Source organism: Halichoeres trimaculatus, unplaced genomic scaffold (genome assembly GCF_033239565.1).
Source record: "Halichoeres trimaculatus isolate MK-OKI-2021-1 unplaced genomic scaffold, fHalTri1.1 fHalTri1_scaffold_20, whole genome shotgun sequence".
Lineage (NCBI taxonomy): Eukaryota > Metazoa > Chordata > Actinopteri > Labriformes > Labridae > Halichoeres > Halichoeres trimaculatus.
Genome location: NW_027437198.1, coordinates 12,291,513 through 12,318,295, shown reverse-complemented (window position 1 = coordinate 12,318,295; position 26,783 = coordinate 12,291,513). Strand labels below are relative to the sequence as shown.

At 42.7% G+C, this 26,783-nt stretch overlaps 1 protein-coding gene across 2 annotated transcripts; it reads left to right on the top strand.

Moving 5' to 3' along the window:
- The first annotated feature begins 5,637 nt into the window (after nt 1–5,637).
- Nucleotides 5,638–9,101, top strand: pirt (phosphoinositide interacting regulator of transient receptor potential channels). Of its 2 annotated transcripts, none has more exons than XM_074697251.1 (2): nt 5,638–5,792; nt 8,338–9,101. In XM_074697251.1, the coding sequence occupies exon 2, from the start codon at nt 8,354–8,356 to the stop codon at nt 8,765–8,767; it is 414 nt and encodes a 137-aa protein (XP_074553352.1). In that variant the 5' UTR covers nt 5,638–5,792; nt 8,338–8,353; the 3' UTR covers nt 8,768–9,101. The 2 variants fall into 2 exon arrangements, with proteins under 2 accessions (XP_074553352.1, XP_074553351.1); XM_074697250.1 differs by lacking the exon at nt 5,638–5,792 and adding an exon at nt 5,815–6,007 and having other exon boundaries at nt 8,338–9,099.
- The last annotated feature ends 17,682 nt before the right edge of the window (nt 9,102–26,783 follow it).

Here is a 26,783-nt window from a genome sequence, read left to right as displayed (position 1 = left end):
ATTATAATTATTATTATTATTGGTACTAGTGCTGAAAACATTCCTCAGAGAGTTTGATAGCATCACGCAGTTGCTGCAGATTTGTCGGCTGAACGTCCATGATGAGAATCTCCCATTCCACCGCATCCCAAAGGTGCTCTATTGGATTGAGATCTGGGGACTGTGGAGGACATTTGAGTACAGTGAACTCATTGTCATGTTGAAGAAACCAGTCTGAGATGATTCCAGCTTTATGACATGGAGCGTTATCCTGCCGGAAGTAGCCATCAGAAGATGGGTACACTGTGCTCATAAAGGGACGGACATGGTCAGCAACAATACTCAGGTAGGCTGTGGACTTTAAACCATGCTCAGTTGGTACTAAGGGGCCCAGAGTGTGCCAAGAAAATATCTCCCAGTATGGATCCACACTTTCATGTTGTTGATGCCAAATTCTGACCCTACCATCCGAATGTGGAGCAAAAGTCCAGACTCATCAGACCAAGCAACGTTTTTCCAATCTCCTATTGTCCAGTTTGGTGAGCCTGTGTGAACTGTAGCCTCAGTTTCTTGTTCTTAGCTGCTTTTCTATCACCTGGAACCAGTCTGTCCATTCTCCTCTGACCTCTGGCATCAACAAGACATTTTGTCCCACAGAACTGCTGCTCACTGGATATTTTCTCTTTTTGGGACCATTCTCTGTATACCCTAGAGATGGTTGTGGGTTAAAATCCCAGTAGATCAGCAGTTTCTGGAATACTCAGACCAACCCGTCTGGCACCAACAACCATGCCATGTTCAAAGTCACTTAAATCAGCTTTCTTCCCCATTCTGATGCTCGGTTTGAACTGCAGCAGATCGTCTTGACCATGTCTACATGCCTAAATGCATTGAATTGCTGCCATGTGATTGGCTGGTTAGACATTTGTGTTAACGAGCAGTTAGACAGGTGTGCCTAATAAAGTGGCCGGTGAGTTTAAATTACTGTTTGTAATTGACTGAAATTTATACCTTGGTGACAATTTGCCTACGGAGAAAATATGAAGCTGGAGCTGCACTTTAATTAAGTTCTGCAATTGAATTATAAAGGGGAACTGAACATTTTTGAAAAGCCCCAAATTACTGCCTACTGCTTGTGAAGTGTTACCTGGTTTGTTTCTCTCATTCAATGGAGCAGTTTGACACATTTTACATGTGCTTCAGATTGTAATTTTAAACCAAGGCTTTACAGTGCTTTTGGCTATTTCCTTACACTCTTTTCATGTTGGAAGGTTAGAATTTGAGACATAATCATATCTTTACTGACTGACTGATTGCTTTTCAAACCTGTTTGTTTACTTAGTAGACTCATTCCCTAAAATCAAAATGCACAAGTTTATAGCATTCCTGCAAATGAATTTGCATTAATGCTCGTCTACCTCTCTATCACTTCCAGAAAAACTCATGAAACCCCTCCTAAGTTTCAAAGAGAAGTGTGTATTAATTAAACGCACACACCATGACAGCAGTGATCCTCTGTTGAGTCAAAGTAAGATTGTATTTTTCCTATTTGAGCTCATTTGACGGATGAAAAGTATCTCTCAGATCTCTGTATTTCCACGCCTGATGGAACCTGTGTGCTGCGGTTGTTTGCATGAAGTCCCCGTGGGATTACTTACAAAAACCTGTAAATATGCAAAGCAGATTAATTAGTTTCCAAGGTCATTTGTAGAGAAAAGGGTCGTGTGTATATTAATAAATCAGGCCTGAGTGTGTATCTGCTGAAGGTTTTATTGGTATTTACTCAGAAGCTAACAAGGCTCCATGTAGCGCTTCATTTGGCCAAAAATTCTCTTCTGTTTAATCCATAGTCAAAAAAAAAAGACTAAGGGCTGGAGTTGTTAGAGCATCTTAGTTCAGGAGGCTTTAGCCGCAGAGTGTGTGAGTGTTTGTACATGTGTGTGTGTGCAGCACCTCAGAGTCCACAGATCATTTGAATCCATCCTGAAACCTGCCAAACCCACAGACTCAGCACGCTGACTCAAGACGAGGTTTATTAGCTCTAATCCGCGCAGCCCTCTGTGTCTGTGTTATCAAACAGGATTAGACTGATACCTGTGTGTCGCTTTGCCAATACACAGAGTCAACTTTTAACTCTCAACACCTACAAGTCTAATAATCCAGCTGGGAGAGGGGAGCCTCCTGTAAATACAGGCACAGAGCAAACATTTAATGTCATTGCATCAGCTTTTACAGTCTTAACATGAAAATAACACTTCTCTTATAAATGATGTGAATGTAAGAGTTTTATCTGACTGCAGTGAGTGATGATTTAACTGAACAATAAAGATAGCAGCCCTGCAAACCACCCAAATTCTTTAAAATTTCATTATAGACTATGGTATTACTGATGAAACTTAAGTTATAGCATTTCCACGGTAATTTCCTGATTTTTCCTGAGTCATACATATACCTATGTATACAAAAGGAAACAGAGTTTTTGGTTCTCTAACACAGCTGAATGACAGTGGTTCATTCTGATTTGCTGGCACAGGTTTTATGTCTGAAAAACACTGCCAAGTATGGGTTTGGCATGCTTCCAGTCATACTTATCAGCGGTTTCAGATGTTTTTTTAAAAGAATGAGGGGGGATACTAGTTTTTAAAAATAACTGGTTTCATATATACAAGGCCTGAGTTCATCTGAATTCAGGTGGGTTTGATCTGCTTACCTGGGTTCAGGTGTTACTGATTGCAGAGCTCTTCTCTGATTGGTCCAGTAATCAGGTAGCCTGATACAAAAGGTGTGGACCAAGAGCAGCTCAGGTTTTAGTTTTTGTCATTGTACACAGAGACAAATCTTTGTCCCTGGTGTGGTTTTCCACTGAGGGACCACAAGATTATTTTTGTGTCCCATGTTCTGGCTTGAATAAAACAAACAAAAAAAAAAATCTAAATCCTGGTCTTTGACAGTGCATTCAAGTTAATAACACATATTTCCAAATAAATGCGATTTTATGGTGCATCCCATTTACATCAGAGCTCGGAAGAGGGGAGAGGGAATGACGTCATCTTCAAGTTAAAAAATGTCCAAGTTGCCAAGTTGGAAAAACTTGCCATGGCAGCAATATTTCTCAATATATTTGAAATTAAAAATAGAACAATAGTATGTATATGTCTGATTTAGCGTGACAAAAACTAGCCAGAAATGTGAAAATAAATGGAATATTACAGGAGCTTAATTACTGTTTACAACCAGGGCAGACATCTTTCATTCTAAACTTGGGAGTGGTATGGATCTGTCAACTTCCTAGCAGGAAATTCCAACCACGAGGGGCAATCCAGTTGAAATTTCCCACACTGAACTTGTAAATCCCTACTTCTTAGTACAAATGGAACATACCATTCAACCTTGATAGGATAAAGTCCAGAGCCATGAGTCAATGGTAAACAAAGATGTAAACAAAGAGAAAGAGAAAGTTTGGTGACCTTGAACAGAGTAAATGTGTGTGGTGTTTCTGAGCGCCCAGTAGAAAACCTCAATAATAAAATCAGTAATATGAAAGCTGCTTTGTGAAATAAGCACAGCAACAATGCCCAGTACCTTGATGATTAACTCTAAAAGCTTTTTATGAACTCCAACATTTCACCACACACATCTTGAAGGACCCAGACATATAAAAGCAAAGAGTCAATCAAATTTGTAACTGACGACAGCGAGCCTCACCAGTTTGAGACTTCGTTTGTCACTTTTATTTCATCTGTTAACTGAAAAATGTCATGTCTCCTTGATTTTAAATTTTCTGTATGGCTACACATCCCAACCTTTTCAAAGGATTGTCCACAGTCTTCACATATTTAGTCTCAAACTGTAACATATCCCGCGATGTCCGCCTTGAAACAGCCGAACAGGTGCTGTAATCCTGCCATTAGGGCCTGTAATGGTGGCTTATACCTCCATAGAATTTAACTCTCTTTTTGCCCATTAACCTGGCTCATGACTGGACCTGCATACGCGGCCCAGGGCCCGTATGCAGGTCCAGCCATAAGAGGTAAAGATCGTTTGTGCTAATGGTGAAAAAAATAAAAATAAAACAGATTAGTGTTATGCATGAGCCAGGCTAATGCACCAACAAAAGACACAATTTAATGTTGGTAGATCCCACTGTTACAGGTGCTAACATCAAGATCCCTGTTAGGCTGTGAAAGATGGTGAATGTCATGCACATGCATTGCTATTCAAAACAAAATAAGTGAGGAGAACAGATATTCAGGGAAGGAATGAATGGTTTGGAAAAGTATGATGATGTCGAGATATACAGAGAATTTAGATTAGGAGATACAACATTTTTCATTTTTATTGCTGTTTATGCAGAGTACGCATGTGCAATTAGAATTCGCTGGACGGGGGTTTTCCAGGAAGTTACCCAGACTTATGACATTCTGCCCCAGTTTTGCTTTCATGGTGTAATTAGTTAATTGGCCAATTCTTGGCAGTCATGCATGCCTCTGACGCTACAGCCAAATGGGCCATTATGACTAATGATCCCGTTTGTGTAATGACTGGACATGCATACCAAAATGTAACAATGGCATTATCATCCTCTACATTTGAAATATTTCTCTTCATGTAGCCAAATATCTGCAGTCAAACACATTAAAACCAAACTTTGCAGCTCCTCCCTCTCCTCCTTCAGCAGCTCTGCTCTGCAGTGTCAAACCTCCTTATATGACTGTGATCAAGTGAACAGGATACAACCCACTTAAATGGGCCATTAAGGAGAATTAAGCACATCATAATCACGAGATACTGCAGCACATTAGACTGGATGGCTGGTTAATTTCTCACATGTGGCTGCAGAAGAACAGACACTGATCCATAAGCCTGCTAAGCCATTGTAAAAAATGCTGAATTATCTCATTAATTAGCTTATTCTTCTATGAAATATTCCACTAAAAGTTAATGATATAGCCAAACTGGAGCATGTGTAAAGGAGTATGCAAGCAACGCCCTCTGGTGGGCTGAGAGGCTCATTGCGTGCAGTAGCTGGTTTAATAGTAGCACAGAAAGATGCATTTGAAACAGATGAGAGCAGTAATGAGATCAGACAGGAGCTTCAGTGTTTACTGAGTACAAGAAGCAGTTGCAGAGGAGTCAGGTTCAGGGTCTCAGTGGAGAACGTAATCCCGTTTGAGGGTGAGCTCATGTTCGGGTCGATGGCCACACACTGACACTTGTGTTTGCAAAAGAGCACAAAGACAGGATAATATCAGGGCGAGTTAGTGTAGCAGAGGTGTCTCATTGCAGTAGCATCCCCCCCTGTGGACCCAAACCTATTAAAAGCCCTCAAACACCTCCTGAATTTGTCCAAACTTCTGTAAGATTTGCTCCACTTTCTGCGGTTAATTATGCCACACAGATCCCATCGATCCCATGTTCAGTGGGACAAAACTACAACTTGCAGATAATTGCCGCGGGGTACTTTGGGATCAATGCTTCGCCTACATATCAGTCTGTATTGGAAAGTCTCTGTATGGATGATTGCTTGCTACATCAATCCAGCTTTAACAAACAGAGTCATTTCCTAGCAGCTGCCCTGCCCTGCTTCTCTGTGTGGAAAGAGTACGATCCAATTCCTCCTTTCATTGTCCACAGTTTGGACGGTTCAGGCTCTCAAACAGCAGAGTTGTTGGCAGAAGTTTTTGGATCGTTTTACGGACCGATGGAAACGCCTGTCTGAGTGCTTTGGGGGTCTTTATGGATATCCTCTGGGGAACCAGAAGGCTCGCCCTGGATGCTCGGTCAGGTCGGAGCGGTTGGGATGGTAAATGATGGTAAGAGGATGTTGGTCAGAGGGCTCTCTTCTTGAGGAGGTGGGGAGAGGATAGGATGGGTGGGTGGATGTTGTTAAGCATTGCTTTGTACTGGTTTCTCTGGGCGGACGGTTTGGGTGCTCTTTCTTCATATTCCTGGATCTTTTCTGATGATTAGGAATATTTCAACCTTTTACGGATTGTGCTTAAAAACTGAACTTGATCCTGCTTTGAGGGTAGGTGTTTACTCCTTGTTCTCAGCAAAAATAGATCATTGTTATAATGAGGTTCACAATACATGTAGTCCTGACTGTCAGATGGGAAGTATGTCAGTTTTTGATTAACATAGAAAGATTTTTGTCATTTTAGCATCTTTATTATCGTAAAGCTGTTTTCAGATAATATGAACAATGGACTTCTGCTTCCACCCTGCAGTTATTTCCCCAAACACTTTTGATGGCTTCCTTAAAGGAGTGTAAAAAAAAGTTCCTGATGCTTAATGAAGTTCCTGAAAAAGCATTGAGTGTACCCCAAGTTCCCTAATCAACGGCGAGAGTTTGTGCAGTGGAAACACTGCTTTTTCAGGCAAAGGCACATCCTCTGACGTATCATATACCAACAAATTCTTGTAATTACCTCAGTCAAGGAGGTTTGCCTGTCTGTCTATTTGTTTCTTTCTTCTGTGAACAATATAACTCAAAAAGTAACAAACAGATCTTGATGACATTTTCAGAAAATGTTCAAAATGGGATAAGGAAGAAGTGGTTAAATTTTGGAGGTGGTCTGGATCACTGCCTGGATCCAGGATTTTTTAAAAGGATTCTTTATCATTGTGAGATAGGGCCGTTTTCACTATATGTGTATATAACTCCATGATAAATAGATGGATTGCTTTGAAAAACGATACAACACAAGGTCACCATAATTTCTGACAGATGTAAAAGTACGACCCAGATCCTGGCAATATTCTGGATACTAAGATCTGGAATATGAAATATGAACTGGGTCATCATAATTTTCAACACTGTCAGGTAACAAATTATTATACAAACCTTCAACTAACACCAAATTGTAGCAGACAGTCTGCTGAAAGGGAGTATAACATTAAAGTAGGACTTAAGTGTTGGTCACAATCACAATATGCTTGGCGGAAGTCTGCACCCACTGAGTGCTTCTCTAGTTTTAAATGCATTTGAAACAGTATTGCAAGAAAATACAAGGAACAACAAGTCATGGTTTAAAAGAAAGCAGTGGAAGGTGATTCTATAAAATAGAAATCTGAACTTTTAATGTGTGAGCCGCTTACAAGGCCATACTATGTTGTGACATTTGCAGCCCTTTAGAAAAGTGGTAATACTTTTACAAGCAGTTAAAACTGCGCACTATGTTTTTATTTGACATTCATGAGATCAAATTGACATTTATTGCAAAGAATCATACCGGTACAGTTTTCATGAGCAAAAAATGAGATGTGAAGTAAAGCTGGACATCAACATGGGGATTCTTAAATTAATGTATTTATCATGATATGAAAATGAGCTTCAAACACACAAGAGGACACAAGACAAGATTAGAGTTATGAAATGGTGCAGGATAAGACCTAGAAAAGCGCTTAGAGAGCGCAGACCTCCACCAAGCATATTGTGATTGTCACCAAACACTTTAGTACTACTTTAATGTTATACTCCCTTTCAGCAGACTGTCTGCTACAATTTGGTGTTAGTTGCAGGTTTGTATGATAATTTGTTACTTGACAGTGCTGAAAATTATGATGACCCAGTTCATATTTCATATTCAGGATCTTAGTATCCAGAATATTGCCAGTATCTGGATCGTACTTTTACATCTGTCAGAAATTATGGTGACCTTGTCTTATATTGTTTTGTAAAGCAATCCAACCATTTATGGTGGAGTTATATACACATATGGTGAAAACAGCCCTATCTCACAATGATAAAGAATCCTTTTAAAAAATCCTGGATCCAGACGGTGATCAGGATCACCTCCAAAATTTAATCACGTCTTTCTTATCCCATTTTGAACATTTCCTGAAAATGTCATCAAGATCTGTTCGTAACTTTTTGAGTTATGTTGTTCAAAGGCAAACAAACAAACAGAAAAACTTTCCCAAAAACATAACCTTCTTCATGGAGGTAAATATTTGGGACTAAAAAGGTTGCAGGTCAAAAAAGTCTTAAAAGCAAAATCCAGACCCTGATCTTGCCATAAAACAACCCAACATATTTTCCCCATATTGTCCCCTAATGGAGATAGTTTTCCTTGGTGAGAAGCAGAGTTTGCTGATGTTTACGCAGCACGTAACACTGCAGATATCTGGCCACTTATCATCCAGTATCAAGAGACACCTGTGGGACAGGTGAGGTTTGATTTCATAGGGCTGTGACAATGGACCACAGATGTTTGACCACTCTTTCTGAATGATTTTCAGGAAAAAGAAAAATAGAAAAAGAAAAAAGGAGCAGTTCTGGAAAATTTTAGGACCTGTCAGTCATGAGTTCATCAGGATTTCATGTTTGACAGAAGATTTAAATCCATCCCCCCTCAGACTCTTCCAGGAGGTCATGCCGGGCAGCCCAGAAAACATCCCCCTGGGGGAGTGCACCCTCTCCCAATCCAGGGACCAGCTGACTCCACCGAGTCGCACAGAGTCCACCGTGTTCAGCCTCTCCCGCAGCGAGTCCCTCTGGACAGCAGAGAACCCCCGCACCGAGGACAAGCGTGAGATCTTCTGGTTCCCCATCCATCTCATGTCCACTGGGGGCAGCTTCCTGGCGTGCGGGATCATCATCAGCGGCTTGTACTTTGCTGGACACTGCAAAAAGGTAACCAACATCTTGGGCCCGGCCTTGCTGTCCATCGGACTGATGGTTTTCGTAGTGGGCGTGGTCCTGATCCCCATCACCAAGGAGAACAGGAAGCGGTTGAGTATGAAAAAGCCGCTCTCTTACTACAGGCCGCCCATGTTCAACCTGTGACACAAAAACTGGACTGCAGAGAATCCTCTCTTGCATGGAGCGTTTTATTCACAGACTTTGATGACGTTTACATTTATCTCCGTGGTTTTTACAGGATTGCTGCTCTTATCTCAATCCACAGTGTGCATGAAAGCGTTTTCATAACCGTGGCTGCCAAGAAGAAAGAAAGGTGTAAGCACGAGGACAACATGCACTTCTTACTTACACACAATTAAGTGTGGACAGCAGAGAGTATACAGTCCTCATGAATATTTATGATGGGGAAGTGGACTTTGGGGATTACCTAATGCTGTGTGCTTCACTATATGCCAATTCATGAATAATTAAAAGTTTTGAGAGCTTATAATCCTGCGTTTGCTTTGTCTCCTTCAAATTGTCTTATTGCAGAGTCAATGGAAGAAATTTGACTGCTGAGACCTGAAGGAACATTTTCATAAGATTTAAATAACGCGGAGGAAAGTCTTGATTAACCCTTTCAGAGGTTTGAGTCTTCAACATTTGTACTTGATATATTAACATGTCTTTTAGGAAGCACTTAAAATGAAACCTATGATCAGTATTTGGTATCTGAGGCTGCTGTAAATACTAAAATCTTAACTGAATGAGCTTAATTTGCATAAATCATCTAAAGGGAGTCAAATTTTATATTTTGATTACAACTGATGAGTTTAAATGCTAAATATTCACGTCATGTCCCGTTTTGATAACCTTAAACTGTCATGTCAAAGCTTTCAGGTAAATGCAGTGCTTCTCAAATAGTGGGGCGGGCCCCGCTGGGGGGGCGCAATGCGATGCTGAGGGGGCGCGTGTGACCCTGGGGAACATGCTTTTGTCCCGCCGTACTACAAAAATTACAATAATTATTTTTTTGAATTTGTTATTATTTATTGATTTTGTTTAATTTTATTTTCAGCAGCAAATGGTTCAATAAGTCTGTCAAAAATGTTTACAGCTTATACAAGGATATTATTATTTTTTGAATTTCAGGCAAATTGATGCACTTAAAATCTTTTCTTTTACAGACTAATAAACAATGTTAATAAGGTTATTCTTGTAAGTTGAACTATATCTCTTTCTTTTTGTTTTCTTTATGTTAACAAGGATACGATGTTATGCAGAGGTGTACCTATAACTATTTTATAGACAAATGCTATTATTTATAGTTGCGGCTGAGAGTGGGTGGTGGGGTGGGGCCGCGAATTGTTTTCTTCTTGCTAGGGGGGGCGTAACAGAAAATAATTGAGAAGCACTGGGTTAATGAAAAGCCAAATAGAGGAAAGGGAATCTGGGAAGTGGTCAAGTGATATCATTTGAGTTAAAGGGACTGTGAGTACTTTCTAAGTGATCCTGAAAAGGTCTCACTTCTAGATACATGTCTGATCGTAATCCACAAGTTATAATGAGTTTCTCAGTTTAGCTGAATGTAAAGGTGATAAAGCACAGCACAAAGGCTAAAACACAAGCTAAAGGCTAAAACACGGGTTAAACTGTTAAAATAGGGGTTAAACTGTTTGTGAAAATGTTCATTACAATCTGCATTCAGAAGTTATTCAGCAGTGGTCTGTTCAAATATGACAGTCTGTGAATAAAATTAAGAGTGAGGTTATGTTAGCTCTGCTTGGGAGACAGCTAGCAGGACATAACCAGGCTTCATTAACATTGCAGATTGCCAACACTATCTCAGAGCACCTGGCTGCCAGAAGCGCTAAATGTAGCACACTAAACTATGGTACAGAATGACAAAGTTTCCTTGTTTTGCTTGCTTGCAAAGTTTGCTACATAACTGTTGATGAATGCCTTACCTTGTTGCGTTGTATCTGGTAAAAAGTTGTCTATACAAAGAAAAGTGGTGTAAAAAAAAATCTTTTTTCCCTCCATTTTTCAAAACAAACACATGCCTTGCTAAAAGTCACGTCATTCCATGATTCCAGCCAAAGGTGTTGCTGCAATCCACTTCAAACTGATAGTCATCACAGAAGAAGCAAATTTCAGAACTTTTTTGTGTCTTATTTTAATAAAAAATGTCTAATCAGACCAAATATGAGCCCATTTGCCTGACAAGTCTAAGAAATGTCTTATTCAGAGAAGTTACAAGACAAAAATTACACCACAATTGCTTATAAAGTGTAAAAAAAAAAAATAAAAATAAAAAACTGGCAATGGGGCATTTGAGGCAAGCATTTGTTTTTTTTTTTTTTTTTGTGATAGGATATTCTTATTTCACAAAATTGAGAAGTAACAATGCTGGAAGTTCATATTTACCGTGAACAGATTTTTAAACTGCTGCATATTCACGTTGAAGAAATAGCTGAAATGGTGGTGTGATCATCACATAAAGATCTCCTGAAACATTGGATGGACAGAGCTCATTCCCCGCCTTATACAGCCTTCAGGAGGGCTGGCCAATCAGAGGGAAGGGGGTTTGTGGAGTAGGAAACTTTAAAGAGACAGACACAAGTTGAAATAATGGTTTCACTAGCAAGGACCACACATCAACAATGCGTTTAAACGGTTTATTTGAATAGATAGATTAATGAAGACGTTGTGGGGAAAACTCCGAAAGGAAGTCCGCCGTAGCTCCCGGGCACGACGGACCCCCCTTTTAAGGCCCTATGAATGAAGAAGAAGATGATTAAGAGAGAAGGGGAGGGAGGGAGGGTGTATGAAGCGAGAACAAACAGGACATGAAAGGTTAGGAGGGTTTAAATACCGGAAGGGGTGAGGTTGAGGTGTGGTCCTGCTCCTGAAATTCAGCTATGAGCTCCACTTCACTAGCAAGGACCACACATCAACAATGCGTTTAAACGGTTTATTTGAATAGATAGATTAATGAAGACGTTGTGGGGAAAACTCCGAAAGGAAGTCCGCCGTAGCTCCCGGGCACGACGGACCCCCCAAAAAACAGTGAGAATTAATCATTTGAAGCGAGCTTGTGCTGACTTCAGATCTTTCAGATCGGAACGAATGTAGCGGTGATACGCTTGTGAAGACCAGCGGCCCATGATTTGAATAACGCGTTCTGGAATGCCACTGCGTGCGGCTGACGTGGCGGCTCCGATTCTGAAAGAATGTCCTGAGTAGTGTGTGGGGGAGATGCCTGATTGAGATAGTACCTGACGGAGGTGAAGGTGAAACCAGAAACGTGTGGCGACTTGACCGGATTCGGAGACAAAAAGAGGTTCCTGTAGGGATTTGCATTGGGATTTCCTAACCTGCAGGAAGTTTGAGAGTGTAATGAAAGGATTGACGGGTGCCTGGGTATCGAAATAAAAGATCGGAGTAGGGTTACTGAACTGGTTTGTTTTTGATCTTTTAAGGTAGAAAACGATGGTATCTGATGAGAAGGGAGACAGATCTGAAATGCATGGGTGTCGAAGAGGATCGAAGCGGAGGGTAGAAGTAGTGAATTCGGAGCATCTCAGGAAACCAAAGAAGGCGAGGATGAACATGGCTTCTAGAGTTTGTGCGACTAAACGATTAGAGTAACGTGATTGAATGGTATGAATGCATGTGGAAAGAATATCAAAGGTGAGTGGGAGGCGGCGAGGCACTTGAGCAGGCTCTTGACGCAAGAGCCCCTTAAGAAGCGAGGTTACTTGATGGTGGTTGTGAGCTTGGCCTGGGTTGCCGGTAAGGAGTTTGGAGAAGAAACTGATGCCGCTGAGATAGACTTTAATAGTCTGGGTTGTGATTTTAAGATAGGAATGTGCAAAGGTTATGAAACTGGTCATGGTAATGAGGTCGAAGGACGGGAAAGGTATGTGGTACTGAAGATGAAAGTTGCGAAAGCATGTCCATGCAGACCAGTAGGAAGACAGAGTTGTTTGAGAAAGACTGTTTATGATGTAATTACGGGACTCGATCAGCAGGGGAAAGAGAGCTGGATTTAAAGGGTGAATATCAGTGCCGAATATGGAGGAACCGGAGTTGGGTGCTCGTCTGCAGATGGGGCCAAGCTTCTGAACTTCTGGAAAGAGAACCGAGAGAGCGCGTCAGCTATTGCATTAGAATGACCAGGAATGTGAACTGCTCGGAGGATGTAATGATGTGTGAATGAATGCCAAGTAAGACGACGGATGAAGGGCATGATAGAGGGAGCATTAGAACGACCTTTGTTTATGATGTCTACAGCTGCAAGGTTGTCGGAATGAATGAGGATGGACTTGCAGGACCATTCATGACCCCAGAGAATGGCTGCTACAACGATGGGATAGATTTCAAAGAGGGCAGAAGATCCTTGCTGACAACTGCTGTTAAACTCGGGGGGCCATTCTCCTGAAAACCATCTTCCATTATAGTAACCCCCAAAACCGACAGAAGGAGCCGCATCTGTAAACAGATGGATGTCAGCTGAAAGGGTTGGTTGAGTCTCATAGAAGAAGGAAATTCCATTCCAGTTAGCCAGTAGGATCAGCCAAAAATGTAGTTCTGCTTGGCTTGGACGGTCGAGAGAGACTGAAGTCAAAAGAGATGGAACAGAAGAGGCGATGGACAAGAGGTGGGAAATGAAAGCTCTACCTTGGGGGATGATTCGCATGGCAAAATTGAGATGGCCAAGAAGAGAGAGGAGTTGACGTTTGGTGCAACTCGGTGCGAGGAGAAAGTTAGAGATTAGAAGACAGATGCGTTTGAGCTTGTCTGATGGGAGTGAGGCTTGGGACAGGTTAGTGTCCAGAGTGATGCCCAGAAACTCAAGTGATGTGGAAGGCCCCTGTGTCTTCTCTGCTGACAAAGGAACCCCGAGATCCGAAAAGACAGCGGTCAGTGTGGTCAGCCCAGAAGCTGGCGGTGATGAGGGGGAGGTTATGACTAAAAAGTCATCTAAGAGATGAACTAAGAAGGGTAGCTTGTGAACATTTGACAGAATCCAGCAAAGAGCTTCTGCAAAAGTATCAAAGAGCTTAGGGCTGGACTTGCAACCAAAAGTGAGCCTCACTGCAAAGTAGTAAGCGCCTCTCCACTTGACACCAAAGAATGGCCAGAAATCAGGACGAAGAGGGAGAACCTTGAAAGCATTGGAGATGTCTGCTTTTGAGAGCCAGGAACCTTTCCCAGCAAGTTTGATTAGTGAGATGGCATGATTAATGGTTGCGTAGTTGAGGGAGTAGTCCTCGCTAGGAATCAGGCTGTTGATACTAGGTACTGTAGTACAGTGTGGTGCAGATAGATCGATAATAATGCGTTTTTTCCCAGAGTATTTCCTCGTTGCAATACCGATAGGACTGATGCGGAATGTTGGAAAAGGAGGGGTGGAGAATGGGCCAATCATGAAACCATTATTGATTTCTTTTTTGAGCAGGCTATCTACGGAATCAGGATCATTGATGGCTGAAAGGAGATTGCGGCATTCATAAGAGACGGAAGGCATAACTGAAAGCCCTGGATGGAAGCCAAACTTAAAACCCTGGATTAAGAACTGCACAAGGGTTTGGTCTGGATGATTTTTAAGTGCTGTAGCTAGTGCTGAAAGATTGATGGGTGAGGATAGGTTCTTACCTTGTTTCTGAGTTGTCACGGGGTTGTGAGGACAGGCCGAGCGGGCATGGCTGCCCCCGCAAAAGGAGCAAACATGGAGGAAACGACACTGAGACATGCTGCACCCTGACTCGTTAAAATTATTGCAAATGGCACGACCTGCTTGACGCATTATGGGTCTGCCTTTCTTGTCAAACCCACTATTTGAGGGGAAGACTGATGCAAAAGCTGTCTGCACTGGGGGCTGAGGAACCGGTGGAGCCACTGTTGATAACCGGGAGAAGGCAGAAGAACGTGTGGTTAGTCGAGGCTTTGTGTGGGCAGGGAGAGAGCAAGAGGAGGCAGGATGAGAGGGGGCGCCACAGAGACAACATGGCGTGGCTGCACGGGATGCAAAAATGCGGCAATAGACCTCGTTATCGAGACTGCCCCAGTAGGTATTTTCATTAAACTGCTGAAGCCGGGCTGCTGCTTCTGAAGCAAAATGGATGTGGTACTGATAGAAGCCATTGCCTCCGAAGCGAAGGGCTAGATTTAGAACGAGAGACAAGTAATCATCTAATTCCTGACGGCGGCCAGGAAATTGAGAACAGAGAACATCCCTAAAAAGGGAAAAAGCATAAGCGAACTCGGTTGGTGAAAGGTCTTTGGAACGGTTGGAAACTGTAGCTTTTTTAGAGGGACTCTGCTCGAAACCGTCTTGAAATCTATCTGCACCAGACTGACGAAGGGAAGGCAGGATAAGTAAAGCTAGATCTATGTAATTACCGTCGAGTATCTGTTTGCGGAGATTATTGGGTACCGGAGAGGGGCGTGAAATTGAAGAGCAAGGTTGACGGCAAGGTGGGTTAGCTGTAGCTAAAGTGAAAGCATGAGGTGCTCGCTGGGTAGAGATCGGCTGAGTGAGCGGCAACCCGGTGCCTGAAACCCCAACTGAAGCTGGCGGGAATTGCTGCTGAGGTATGAACATTGCTGGTGGCGGCATCTCGGTGCCTTGTACTCCAGCTAAAGCTTGCTGTTGTAGAGAATAAAAGGCCGGGGGCAATGGCATCCCGGTGCCCAATGCCCCGGCTGAAGCTGACTGAAATTGTTGCTGAGGAATGAAAGTTGCTGGTATCTGCAACTCGGTGCCTGGCACTCCAGCTAAAGCTTGCTGTTGTTGGGAATAAAAAGCCGGGGGCAATGGCATCCCGGTGCCCGATGCCCCGACCGGCGCTGTCTGAAAAGGTGGTTGGGTTTGAGAGGCCGGGGGCAATGACATCCCGGTGCCCGATGCCCCGACCGGTGCTGTCTGAAAAAGTAGTTGGGTTTGAGAAGCCGGGGGCAATGACATCCCGGTGCCCGGTGCCCCGACTGACGCTGACAGTTGATGCAATTGATTTTGAACAGCCGGGGGCATTGACATCCCGGTGCCCGATGCCCCGACTGATGCTAGCTGGTGTTGGTGGGAAAGACCTGCTGAGGTCGTAAGCAGCCCAGTGTTGTAAGTTCTGGCTGAAACAGGCTGGGAGGAATTTAAACCAGGAAAAACTGACGAAGGGGTGCCGAGGTATCCTGAAGTGGTGGGTGGCTGAAAGGGCAGGTGGGATGCTGCTGTGGAGGCATGCTGCCCTGAGTTAGAAGCATGAGAAGGAGGGACCTGATGTGGAAGAAAAGAGATGGCCCTGGAAATGACAGATTTCTGCTGGTGATTAGGCTGAACATTTTGATGAAGATGATCCTGGGTGCTTGGAAGGTAATTACTGTGTGAAAACTGACTGGCATGGGAATGAGGTATGGCAGCTGAAATGCCATCTGAAGTATTTGAAGCCATGTGGCTTTTATTCAATTGTCCTCTCCTTGGCTTCTTCCGAGTTGGAGATGAGTGTGATGGCCCTTTAGCGCTGCATTCACCCAGCGGAGCGATGTCTTGCGTGATGACGTCATGAGGAGGCGGGACGGAGTCCGGTGAGCAGCAGGAAGACAACAGAGTGTTGAAGAGTTTCGTCTTGTTATCATACCGGCTGAATGGAATTTTCTTGTTTTTAAGAGCTTTTTGGAGAGAGGCAACAGTCCAATCAGAAATTCTGGTCGAGGGTAGGAGAATTGGAGACCTGGCTGGGGCGTGATGGCGCTCCGACCTGCGTCGAGGGTTGAGACTCTGGCGGGCGGCAGCTGAGAGCCTCTGGGGTGAAGGAGTAGGGGAACCCCGACGGCGGCGTGGAGCGGTAGCCGATTTCCCGCGGCCTCTCTTCTTTGTTGAAGGAGGGGGGCTGAGAGATGGTGTGGATTCTTCGTCGGAACCATAACACTGAATCCTATTGAGAGACGAACCTGGCGACACGTGGACCACGGAGGATATAATGTGACGAGTCGGTGGAGTATGTCCGTTGCTGGATGGCCCTGGCGCAGCTGAGAGCGGGGTCTCCGGCACAGCTGGATCAGCTTCGGGCATGGAGTCTTTTCGCAGTGTCCACGTTTCATTGATGTCTTCCTGGGTTTCGAAAAGATCTTCCTCAGAAGTCGAAAGAGTGATGGAATCCATGGAACCTTCGGATGGTGAGTAACCAATTAACGAAGTGATGTTTGAGTTAGTTTTATCGATTAAATGCTCGTTCGGCTTGAGACGCGTGTTTCGGCGTATGAAGCGAGAACAAACAGGACATGAAAGGTTAGGAGGGTTTAAATACCGGAAGGGGTGAGGTTGAGGTGTGGTCCTGCTCCTGAAATTCAGCTATGAGCTCCACTTTCTGAAACACCATAAAAAAAAGTAGGGTTTTTTTTTTATAGCTGTATAATGCAAAACTACTACAAGGACAGAATAAAGACTTAAAAAAAAAACAACAATACCCCCCTTTTAACATACAAGACAGTTTCAGAATCTAAAACGATTACCCTAACTGTCTTGTTGGTGGCTTCTGAATTCAAAAGGCTTTCTTTAAAAAAAAAAAAAAAAAAAAAAAAAAAAGGCTGAGTCAGTGTTACTTTGTGTGTCTGGATCTGGATTTGCATGTCAAATGTCGTCCTGCCTGCTCTAGATCGTTTGCATCACCTTTCTGCTTTTATAGACCTTCACCTGGATTCAGCCTCTCCACACTGATGGTGGCTCAATTTGATGTAAACACTTGGCACACCTGACCACAGCCTATGTTTCAGTGTGTGTGTGTGTGTGTGTGTGTGTGTGTGTGTGTGTGTGTGTGTGTGTGTGTGTGTGTGTGTGTGTGTGTGTGTGTACACTGCCAGAGCCTGAGGGGAGACTTCTTGTTTATCTACTCCTAGGGGCGGGGCTCTGCAGGTGCGCTGCGTCTTCAGGTACACCGGATGAAGCATCCTCCCGTTATACAAGCAGTAAGCAGCTGTAATGCTCCACCATGAATCAGGTTAAGTGTATCGGAGGCTGTGTGACTTTGTTTTTTGTTGCCATTGCCTTTGATGTCGTCGGGCTTGTTCTCCTCTTCATCGGAATATTCGCCAATTTACGCTACGATGGACGCTTCTACGGGGACTTTCTGATCTACACAGGCTCCCTGATCATCTTCTTCAGCCTCGGGCCCTGGCTCATGTGGTACGTGGGGAACGTGCAGGTGTCCGTGGATGACGGCTCCAAGAAGAGGAGAAGCACCATCGTGCGTCTGGCCAGAAAGCTGTCCGAGAGGCTGAGCCAGAAGCTGAAGGGAGAGGAGCGAGCCAAGTGCGTCCGAGACATCGACGAGGACGGCGGCAGCGAGGTGGCCCCAGGTCCCCACAAAGCCAGCAGGGTCACCTGGGGGAGGAACACAGCCTACCACAACGGAGGGTACGAGGACGGCCTGGACGATCCGGACGAGGTGAATAAAGTGGAGGCAGGAAAAGACGAGAAACTAGATTCTGACCTTCATATATGAAGACTGATCATGACTCTGTCTGCTGCTGGCAACACGCAAACTCCAATCTCTGCTGCAGACACCGATATCCAGAGAAGAATATCTTGTGCATTCAGGGCTGCAGAAGTGGGTTTCAGGTCCCTTTAACTTGCAGCTGAAACTTGTAAAAGGCCTATGTGATTGTTGTTATTTTCAGGTCCACTTTCAGGGGCAGGTCCTTAATTTCTTTAAGCTAATAGTTTCAGTAAATGCACTGTGGTTAAGCTGTTTGTAAATAGTCTGCAGACATCATTGTAGAAACGCAATAATTCATGAGATATAGAGACTGAAGTATGAATGTTTACTGAGAGGAAGTTCAGATATTTTTTTTCGAGAATGTTGCTGTTTTTTATTCTTATTTGACATGTTTATGTTCTTTTCAATTTGAGGCTTTATGCTACAAATCAGACTTTGCATCTTTCCTTTGCAAGATGATCTGATTCTCTATGGTTACGATCTGATTAAGGGATGAGTCGTTGAAAACAGATAACATAATTTAAGATGATGTGATTTCATTCTGCACTTTGCGAACTGAAGACTTTTATGAAGAAGAATTTGTGGCTGCAAAGTGCGCATGTCTTAGCAAAAGTTTCTCCACAGAATCTCACCAGATGAGATTTGTCTTTCTGATGTTGTACTTAAAGCTCATCTTTTGACAAATATTCCACCCAATCGTCTCAGTTTTCAAAGACAGAGACTTGAGAATGATTGATAACTCTGAGGAATCAGCAGGATAAGCAACCACACCTCAGTGAACTGTTCATAACTTTTAAACCAGGTCATTTTTACATTTCTACAGATCCGTCACCTGCTCTTGAATCTTTATATGCCGATGACGTCACAATGTCCATTTCAAACCTTTGATTTGATTTCTGTTTTCATCTGGCAGAGTTTCTACCTGCTGTTTTTGTCATTCAAACATGTTCAGGTTCACTACTTGGCTTTAAGTTTATGAGTCAAATCCTGAGGCTTCATTAGCACTTAAGCACATTAAACATACAAATGATGATTAGCTGAATACTCTCATTGTAGATGGTATGCTAGCTTTACTACCTTTACTACCTTGCATGATGTTTTTTTTTTGTAAACAAACTGTTTCTTTATCACTTTAATAAAAAGATAGTTCTTAATTGTATGACTCAGATGTTTTACACTAGTTTAGACAGTCTGTATCTTCTGTGTCCTGTGAGGTAAAATCTGAGTTTTCTAAGGGATCCTTTCTGTGATGTTGTCAGACACTTCGAGTCACAATCTGAGGGACAAAAACAATAACTATTTTTAATGAGCACACCTGCTGCCATGAGAAATCTATTGAAGCACTTTCAAAACTTTATGACCTCCAAAAAATGACATTTCAAAAACTATCCCCCAGGATTTAACATCGGATAACCCAAACAATCATTTAGGAAAAGCCTGAGAGTCAGCAGGGACTGCCAGCTCTGTTTGAGACAGCCTTTCGTCTTTAATGTCTTTATTTCTTTATGTTTGGTACAACTTTACAAGACTCAAAGACAATAAATAGAGTGGGTTAAACTCCTGAGTGCTATGGCCAGCGTGTAATGTTTGGTTGTTGTCACCTGGAGCTGGAAAACTGCATCAAACTTTACAAAATCTTGAGTTTATATTGCTGCAGGTTATGGGTGTCTTTAAGAGTTTTAACTTGGGTATTTTGTGTTTTGAATGAAAATATATAACCAGAATCAGTTTATACGACAGCTCCTAAGAGCCACACATTCCCAGTATTTCAGCGTGTCTTACTGAGGTTCTTTATTTGAGTTGCAGATGCCACCTGACTTCATAAAGTCAAGTCATGTTGGCCTTTTGATTAGCTGTCAAAGCAGTCAGCACTGGTCGGACTGGTTTGTGTTTGCAGTGTGGTGTTGGGTAAACAAACCTGAAAGTCCTCAGCAGAGGATCATGGGAAACTCACACGGGAACCTGTGCGACATACTTTACTCCTGCTTAGATATTTTTAGCATGTTTGTTTATCACTCTTTTTGGAGTAGGTGCCTCAGAGACACATCAACGTCACACCTTATGCAAATGTTCAGCTCTGACAGCCTTTGTTTCCAACAAACACAGAGTGAGACCAACTCACAGCAGAATCAATTGAAACCAAACTGGTGATACAGTAACTGAAGTCCTCCCTGCTTCGTGTATGGCAAGCCGGACAGTGAGTAAGCCACAGAGCAGAGACAATAGCAGCAGCTTGACTGGTCAAACAAGCACACACAGAGAAGTTTCCATTACGTCTGTTTCCTCTTTGTGGCACAAAAGGTATTGTTATAGAGAAGCATGAAGCGTGCATGGTTAAATATTTGAATGGAGTGTATCCACCCTGAAGAGCAAAGTCAAGTATTAAAGGCAAATAAGTTACCTGAGGTGAACCAGTGCACTCTGATAAGGATTAAGGTAGGGCCTCGAAATGTGTAACGAGTGGGGCGTGATTTAATTTTTATTGGTCCGGTCTCTCACTGGGATGTGTCAAATTTGACGCTCAATTATTAGATTTGGATGGAAATCAATGGTAAAGACTTCCACATTATGAATAAAAAAAATATTTTGATGTGAGAAATTATTATACTTAAAAAAAATGTTTCAAAATTTACACATTTAATCAGGACTGTGTTAATTGAATCAACGTTATGGTTTGTTGGCTTGGGAAAAAAAACTATTGTTATCTCAAATGTTGCTGGTTAACAGCTAAAAGGTCTCACCATACAAGAGGAAAAATTGAAGGATGCTGATAAGAGATTTAACAAACTGATGCACCCTGAATCTCTTTGGTTTCATTAGCTGAACAAAAAAGATCAGAGGGGGTCCAATTAATTACAGCAGCTTATCTTGGTGTAAACAGGAGCTCAGAGGAGGCTGATTATTAAATTTATGTGCATAAATCTGTCACATTGGTTACACACAACAAGCCCAATGTGCCACATTAAAGACACAAAGGTGTAAAACGAGTCTGCCCTGTGAAGGAATGAGGATGGACAGTTGGGTTGTCAGCAGGTTATTGTGGTTAGATTCCAGTCTTACTACTGTGAAGGAAATCGGTAAGGTGTGTTCCCAGTGAAAAACAGAGGTTCAGATCACTTGCTGCCAGTCCTTCCAGGTGACACTCTCAAGTCTGCGTCTCACCTGGAGTCACCTCAGAGATGGAGCAGGGGAAGCACACCATCTTCTTCGTCTCCCTGGCTGTGATCTTGGATATCATTGGTCTCACCTTCCTCCTCATCGGGATCTTCGCCCCATTGAGTTACTGGGACTTTTTTGTCTTCTCAGGGCCTCTGCTCATCTTCCTCAGCCTGGTGTTCTGGATATTCTGGTACATGGGGAACCTAACGGTGTCAGAGGAGGAGCTCAACCTGGCCAAATCGGACATACTGTGACCCAACAGGAGCCTGAGCTGCTGCTGCTGCTCGGCCTCGTGGTGATGAGGAGGAGGAGGCTCTGAGGCATCAGAAATCATGCATTCATGAAACTCTCTGAAGCCCTGAGCACCGGCAGGAGCACATTTGACTAATCCTTGGAGATTAAAGAATCTACTTTTCTGACTCCAGGCTGAAAACAACTCATCTGGTTGTACCTGGACGGCAGAGACTTAAAGGACTTTGTCGGAGTGGAAAGTTTTCCTCAGCACAAAAAGCTGCACTTGAAGGCTGCTGTATGTTTGAATTATATAAGTCTGATCCTTTATATATTTGAAGTTGTACACCAAAATGTGGGGAGTGTGTCCCCTCTTTCTTTGCAACACACATCTGTACCTCACAAGAGCACAAAACACTGTTAAATCTAACTGATGCTGAGCTAATGTTTCAATCAGGTTGACCTCATTTAACATTTGCCACATGTCACTGTCGATTAAAAGCTAAAAGGTTTTTGCCACATGTCACTTTGCCTGTCATACTTTGGCTTCTGTTGCACTTATTGAGGCTGTGCTCATGTTTCATGTTCTGTGTGTGCTCTGAGTTTGTTTTCTTTTCCACGGACACTGATTTTTATCTTTGCAAATCAGTTTGACTGACAGGCATGTGTCCATCTGCGCACTTTAACACCTCAGTTTTGAAAATACATGTACGATGTGCTCAGAGTGTCTGTAAATATGTTGTTATGTTGTTGTTGCATGTGCCCTAAAAAGCCTTGAGCAAAGGTAACTGTAACCTCTGACCTCTACTGACCTCAAGGCTGTGTGTGTACACCGTGACATGATGTCTGTATATCTAAACTTAAATGAGAAACAGAAAATCATCCTTTAAACTGTTTTTGAAATGACAGTTGTTATATTTTCTGGCTGCTCCCAGAACTAGCCAAACAGGCAGCCCTAGTTTGTGCTCATGGTTATTTTAGCAAGAACCACCCAGCCACGTCAGCACTGGGTGGCTGGGTATGGCAATAGAGAGGAGTAAATGTTACATAATGTATGGAAAATTGTCTGAGAACATAACTGAGAAATGTATCTTGCTCTGCTGAAAACCATGGGGTTGAGAAGGTATCAGTAAGATGTGAGCTCCAGAACATTTCTCCCTTTGCTGATAAAGTCTAACCAACAGGACGTTATTTATTTTGGAAATAAATCAGATCAGATAAACTTCTAACGTATAATAAATGACTAAAAATGAATAAATGACTAAAAATATCACTTGAGCATCAAAAATGAGCATGTTTACTGAAGTTACTTGTCTCACTTTGACTCCATGTTTTGCAGTGAATAACCTGCTGTCCTCAGGAGGATGTGTCATTAAGCATTGATGAGAGCAGTTGTGAGTATCAGTGTAATGACAGATACCATCAAGACAACTCTGGGATTTGAACACAACAAATACAAGCGGCATCCTGCGAGGGGAGGGAGGAGCTGAGCAGCAGGGTTTCCATCGCTTCCGAGAGAGGTAGAGAGATAGCTCCATTATGCCTCTCTTCTATTTCCTCTCTTGGGGGTAGCATCCAAATGGACACATTAATAACACTCTCCATGTCTGGGGAAGCTTATGGCGCCTTGAGTGCTGATTAAGGTGGAGGAGAGTTGGGCTGGGTGGAGGTAGTGTTGGTTTCATCCTCCCTCTTGGCTACAGATTACAGAGTTTAGAGTTTGTTTTTTTTTCCTGTAAACTGCAAACAGGATGACACCTGTAATTATTTATGGAGCTCTGCAGCTTCAAGAAGGAACCTGTGACTCCTTTGTGCATGCATGAAATGTCATGTTTAGAAGAAAATAAAGCAGGATTATATACTTGCACGGTGAAAACTGAAATCCAAACAGGAGTTACTGCCTTTTTTTTCTTTTTGTAAAAATCACTTAACAAGAGCCACGTTCAGCTCACACGTCTAGAAAATGTCTTATATCAAGTCAGTAAATACTACTATGATGGTGCATGGACTGTTTTGTAGGATTGCTGAGCTCACATCAGATTCTGAATCCTATCTTGTGGTTTTAGAGAGCTTTTGACTCTTAGTTAATATCCATTAGCAGTGACACAGCGGTCGCTACTCTTCCTGGACAAACGAGTGCTTACCAGAAAACACAATAAAAAACACAAGTTTGGATGGTTTTAATATAAGAGGAGCTGGATTTGTTCAAAAACATGCTAAATAGTTTTTTTAGAGGATATTTCTGTTGCTACAAAAGCACTGACGGCAATCTGTATGATATGCTCGACTGTTTTTATGATACCGTAAGCTCCATACCATGATTTATTGATAGATGAATGTTGTTAGGTGTCAATCTGAGTATTATGAACAGTAGTTATTCTTCTCTTCTGTTTGTGAAATCACTAATTCTGCTTTAAAATGGCTGGTGAGGCTAGGGTGTCTTTTTGGAGGGTTTTGTTGGTGCATGTCTCCCTCCAGTGGCCATGGAAGTTAGAACCACAAGACAAAATTAAAACCATTAAATCCAGTTTAACATCAGTGTGGAGAGGACTGGGACCTCCTTCACAGGGTGCCACATGGTGATAGACAAAGGCCCTAAAATATTTGCTCCTAATAGTTTTTTTCTTTGCTATTTAATTCAGTTGCATTGGCATTTTGAGATTTTCTTTTCTCTTCCTATTTTGCCAGATTTCAATGCAAAAAGCAATAACAGATTTGCACCAGAATGACGAATCAGTAAAATCCTTTTTTTTTTTTTCCACTTTTCTCGGAATGTTGGCCTGAAACCTGGCCATTCTGATGTCGTTTCACTGGAAAAAAAAAATCGTTGAGGGGGGTATTCGTCAGTTGGGCAAGAAACAGATTTGTGATAATAAATAATTTAAAAAGCATAATATAATAATGTATCAAGGCATTTCATGAAGTCTTGGGGCAATTTGCCATCATTAGACAAGACGATTGAGACAGGAAATGTGGAGAAGAGAGAGACTGGAGGATAAAATGCAGCAGGATCAAAGCCGAAACTCAAACCAGCAACAAGTGGGTTGAGGAGTAATGGTCCAGCTGTACCAGCGCTCTATATGATATGATATGATATGATATGATATGATATGATATGATATGATATGATATGATATGATATGATATGATATGATATGATATGATATGATATGAAGGTAAAGTTCTGTAGATAAACAACCTGATTGACCCCCATCATCAGGCTGCCTCCTTTTACACAGTAAACCATCAAATTCTCCTCTCCACACTCTCTGAACTTGGCATCTCAGTGCTGTTGTAGCTCCAGTCCTACCTCACAGGCAGATCCTTGAGAGTGTCATGGCGAGGAGAAGTGTCTAAATCACATGGCTTATTGACAGGGGCACCCCAAGGGTCAGTGCTCGGCCCCCCTACTCTTCTCCTTTTACAGCACCTCACTTGGCGCAGCAATCTGCTCTCATGGCTTCTCCAGCCACGGGTATGCTGACGACACTTAGCTTTTCTTGTCTTTTCCTCCTGATGACACAACTGTCTCAGCTCGGATGTCAGCGTGTCTGGCCGATATCTCCACATTGATAAAGGTAATGCTACCTTCAGTTAAATCTGTTTGAAACTGAGCTCATTCTCCTTCCAATGAACTGTTCAATCTTCCTCGGTTCAACCACAGGTCATGGTAAATGGACCAGTACTTGTATGGCGCTTTTCTAGTCTAACTGCCCACTCAAAGCGCTTTACATTCATCCAGCCCCACCAAATTCAAACACTGATGAACCATTTGTTTAACTAACAAAGTCATACCCACTAACACTCGACTGACCAACAGTGGGAGCAAATTGGGTTCACTGTCTTGCTCAAGGGCACTTCGGCATGTGACTGCAGGAGCTGGGAGTGAACCCTCAACTCATTGAGAGGTGACGACTCTGCCACTGAGCCACATCAAATTCAAGCTCTTCTTCAGCGTCCTGTTTGATTCCAATCAACTTGTGCCACAAACTCTGCCAGAAATCTGGGTGTCATGACTGATGATCAGCTGACTTTTAAAGTTCATGTGGCCTTCATTGCCCGATCCTGTCAATATGCCCTTTATAACAGCAGGAGGATCAGACCCTACCTGACACAACAGACCACACAGCTTCTGGTACAGGCCCTTGTGATTTCATGCATCGACTACTGCAACTCCCTCCCACAGTCTATGCTCCCTCCTAGCAGGTTTTTAACCAGCCCAAAACAGCACGTCACCCCGCTGTTAATCTTTCTTCACTGGCTTCCAGTGGCAGCTCAAATAACATTCAAAGCTCTTCTTCTAGCTTACAAAACACTGAAAAGAACAGCTCCTGCCTACCTGGGATCCCTCGTCCAGGTCTACACTCCTTCTCGCCCCCTACGTTCTCCTTGTGAAAGACGCCTGGTGCTCCCAGCCCGGGGCGGCTCTAAATCTCTAGCCAGACTCTTCTCCTCTGTTGTGCCCAACTGGTGGAATGAATTACCTAACTCTATACGATCCACGGAGTCCCTTTCTACTTTTAAGAGATGTCTGAAGACTTATCTGTTCAGGGAACACCTAGGCACTTGAGCTGACCCCGTCTCTTCTTTTTCCTCAGGGGTAGAATAAGTCAGAAGGTCTCAGACTCAGCTCTTAGTGAATATTTAGGCCTGATTATCAAATATTGTTAAAAATTGAATTATATTGTTGCAGCGATTAATTGTGGTTAGTTATGGATACATTTTTCAACATGAAAAAAAAATCTTCTTCTTCACTTAATGGCAGAACCTACAGTCAAATAACTTGTTGAACTGTCTGTCTTACACTAAGATTTTCACGTCTGTCTAAATTCTTGCTTGTGTTGTACATTGCTTTGGACAAAAGTGTCCGCTAAATGAAATAATATTTTCAAATTGTAAAGTGCAGGGTTATGCACCAAGAAGTAAATACCATTATAGTCTTTGAATAGAAAAGATATTTGACATTTTCGCATTATATTTACCAAACATTTATGTGCACACTGACAGTCACTTGTCTAGTTAATCTCCTTGTTTTCCTTGTAATGCAGTCATTTTTGTGTAAACTACCTCTGGTTTAACCTCCATGCTGCATTCGTACTGTCACACCTGATCACGACTCTACACCTTGTTGAAGGTGTTAACGTCTATTAGTGGCCTGGCTGATTTCACACACGCACGCACGCACGCACTCACTCACGCACACACAACTTCCGCACAGACAGTCCCTCAATGTTTACAAACAAGTGGCCTACAGATGGCAGGGTCAGTCACCTTGGTGATAACAAGACCTGCAG

Excerpts from the sequence above, each read along its gene's own strand:
- pirt (XM_074697251.1), top strand. The coding sequence starts at position 8,354 with ATGCCGGGCAGCCCAGAAAACATCCCCCTGGGGGAGTGCACCCTCTCC.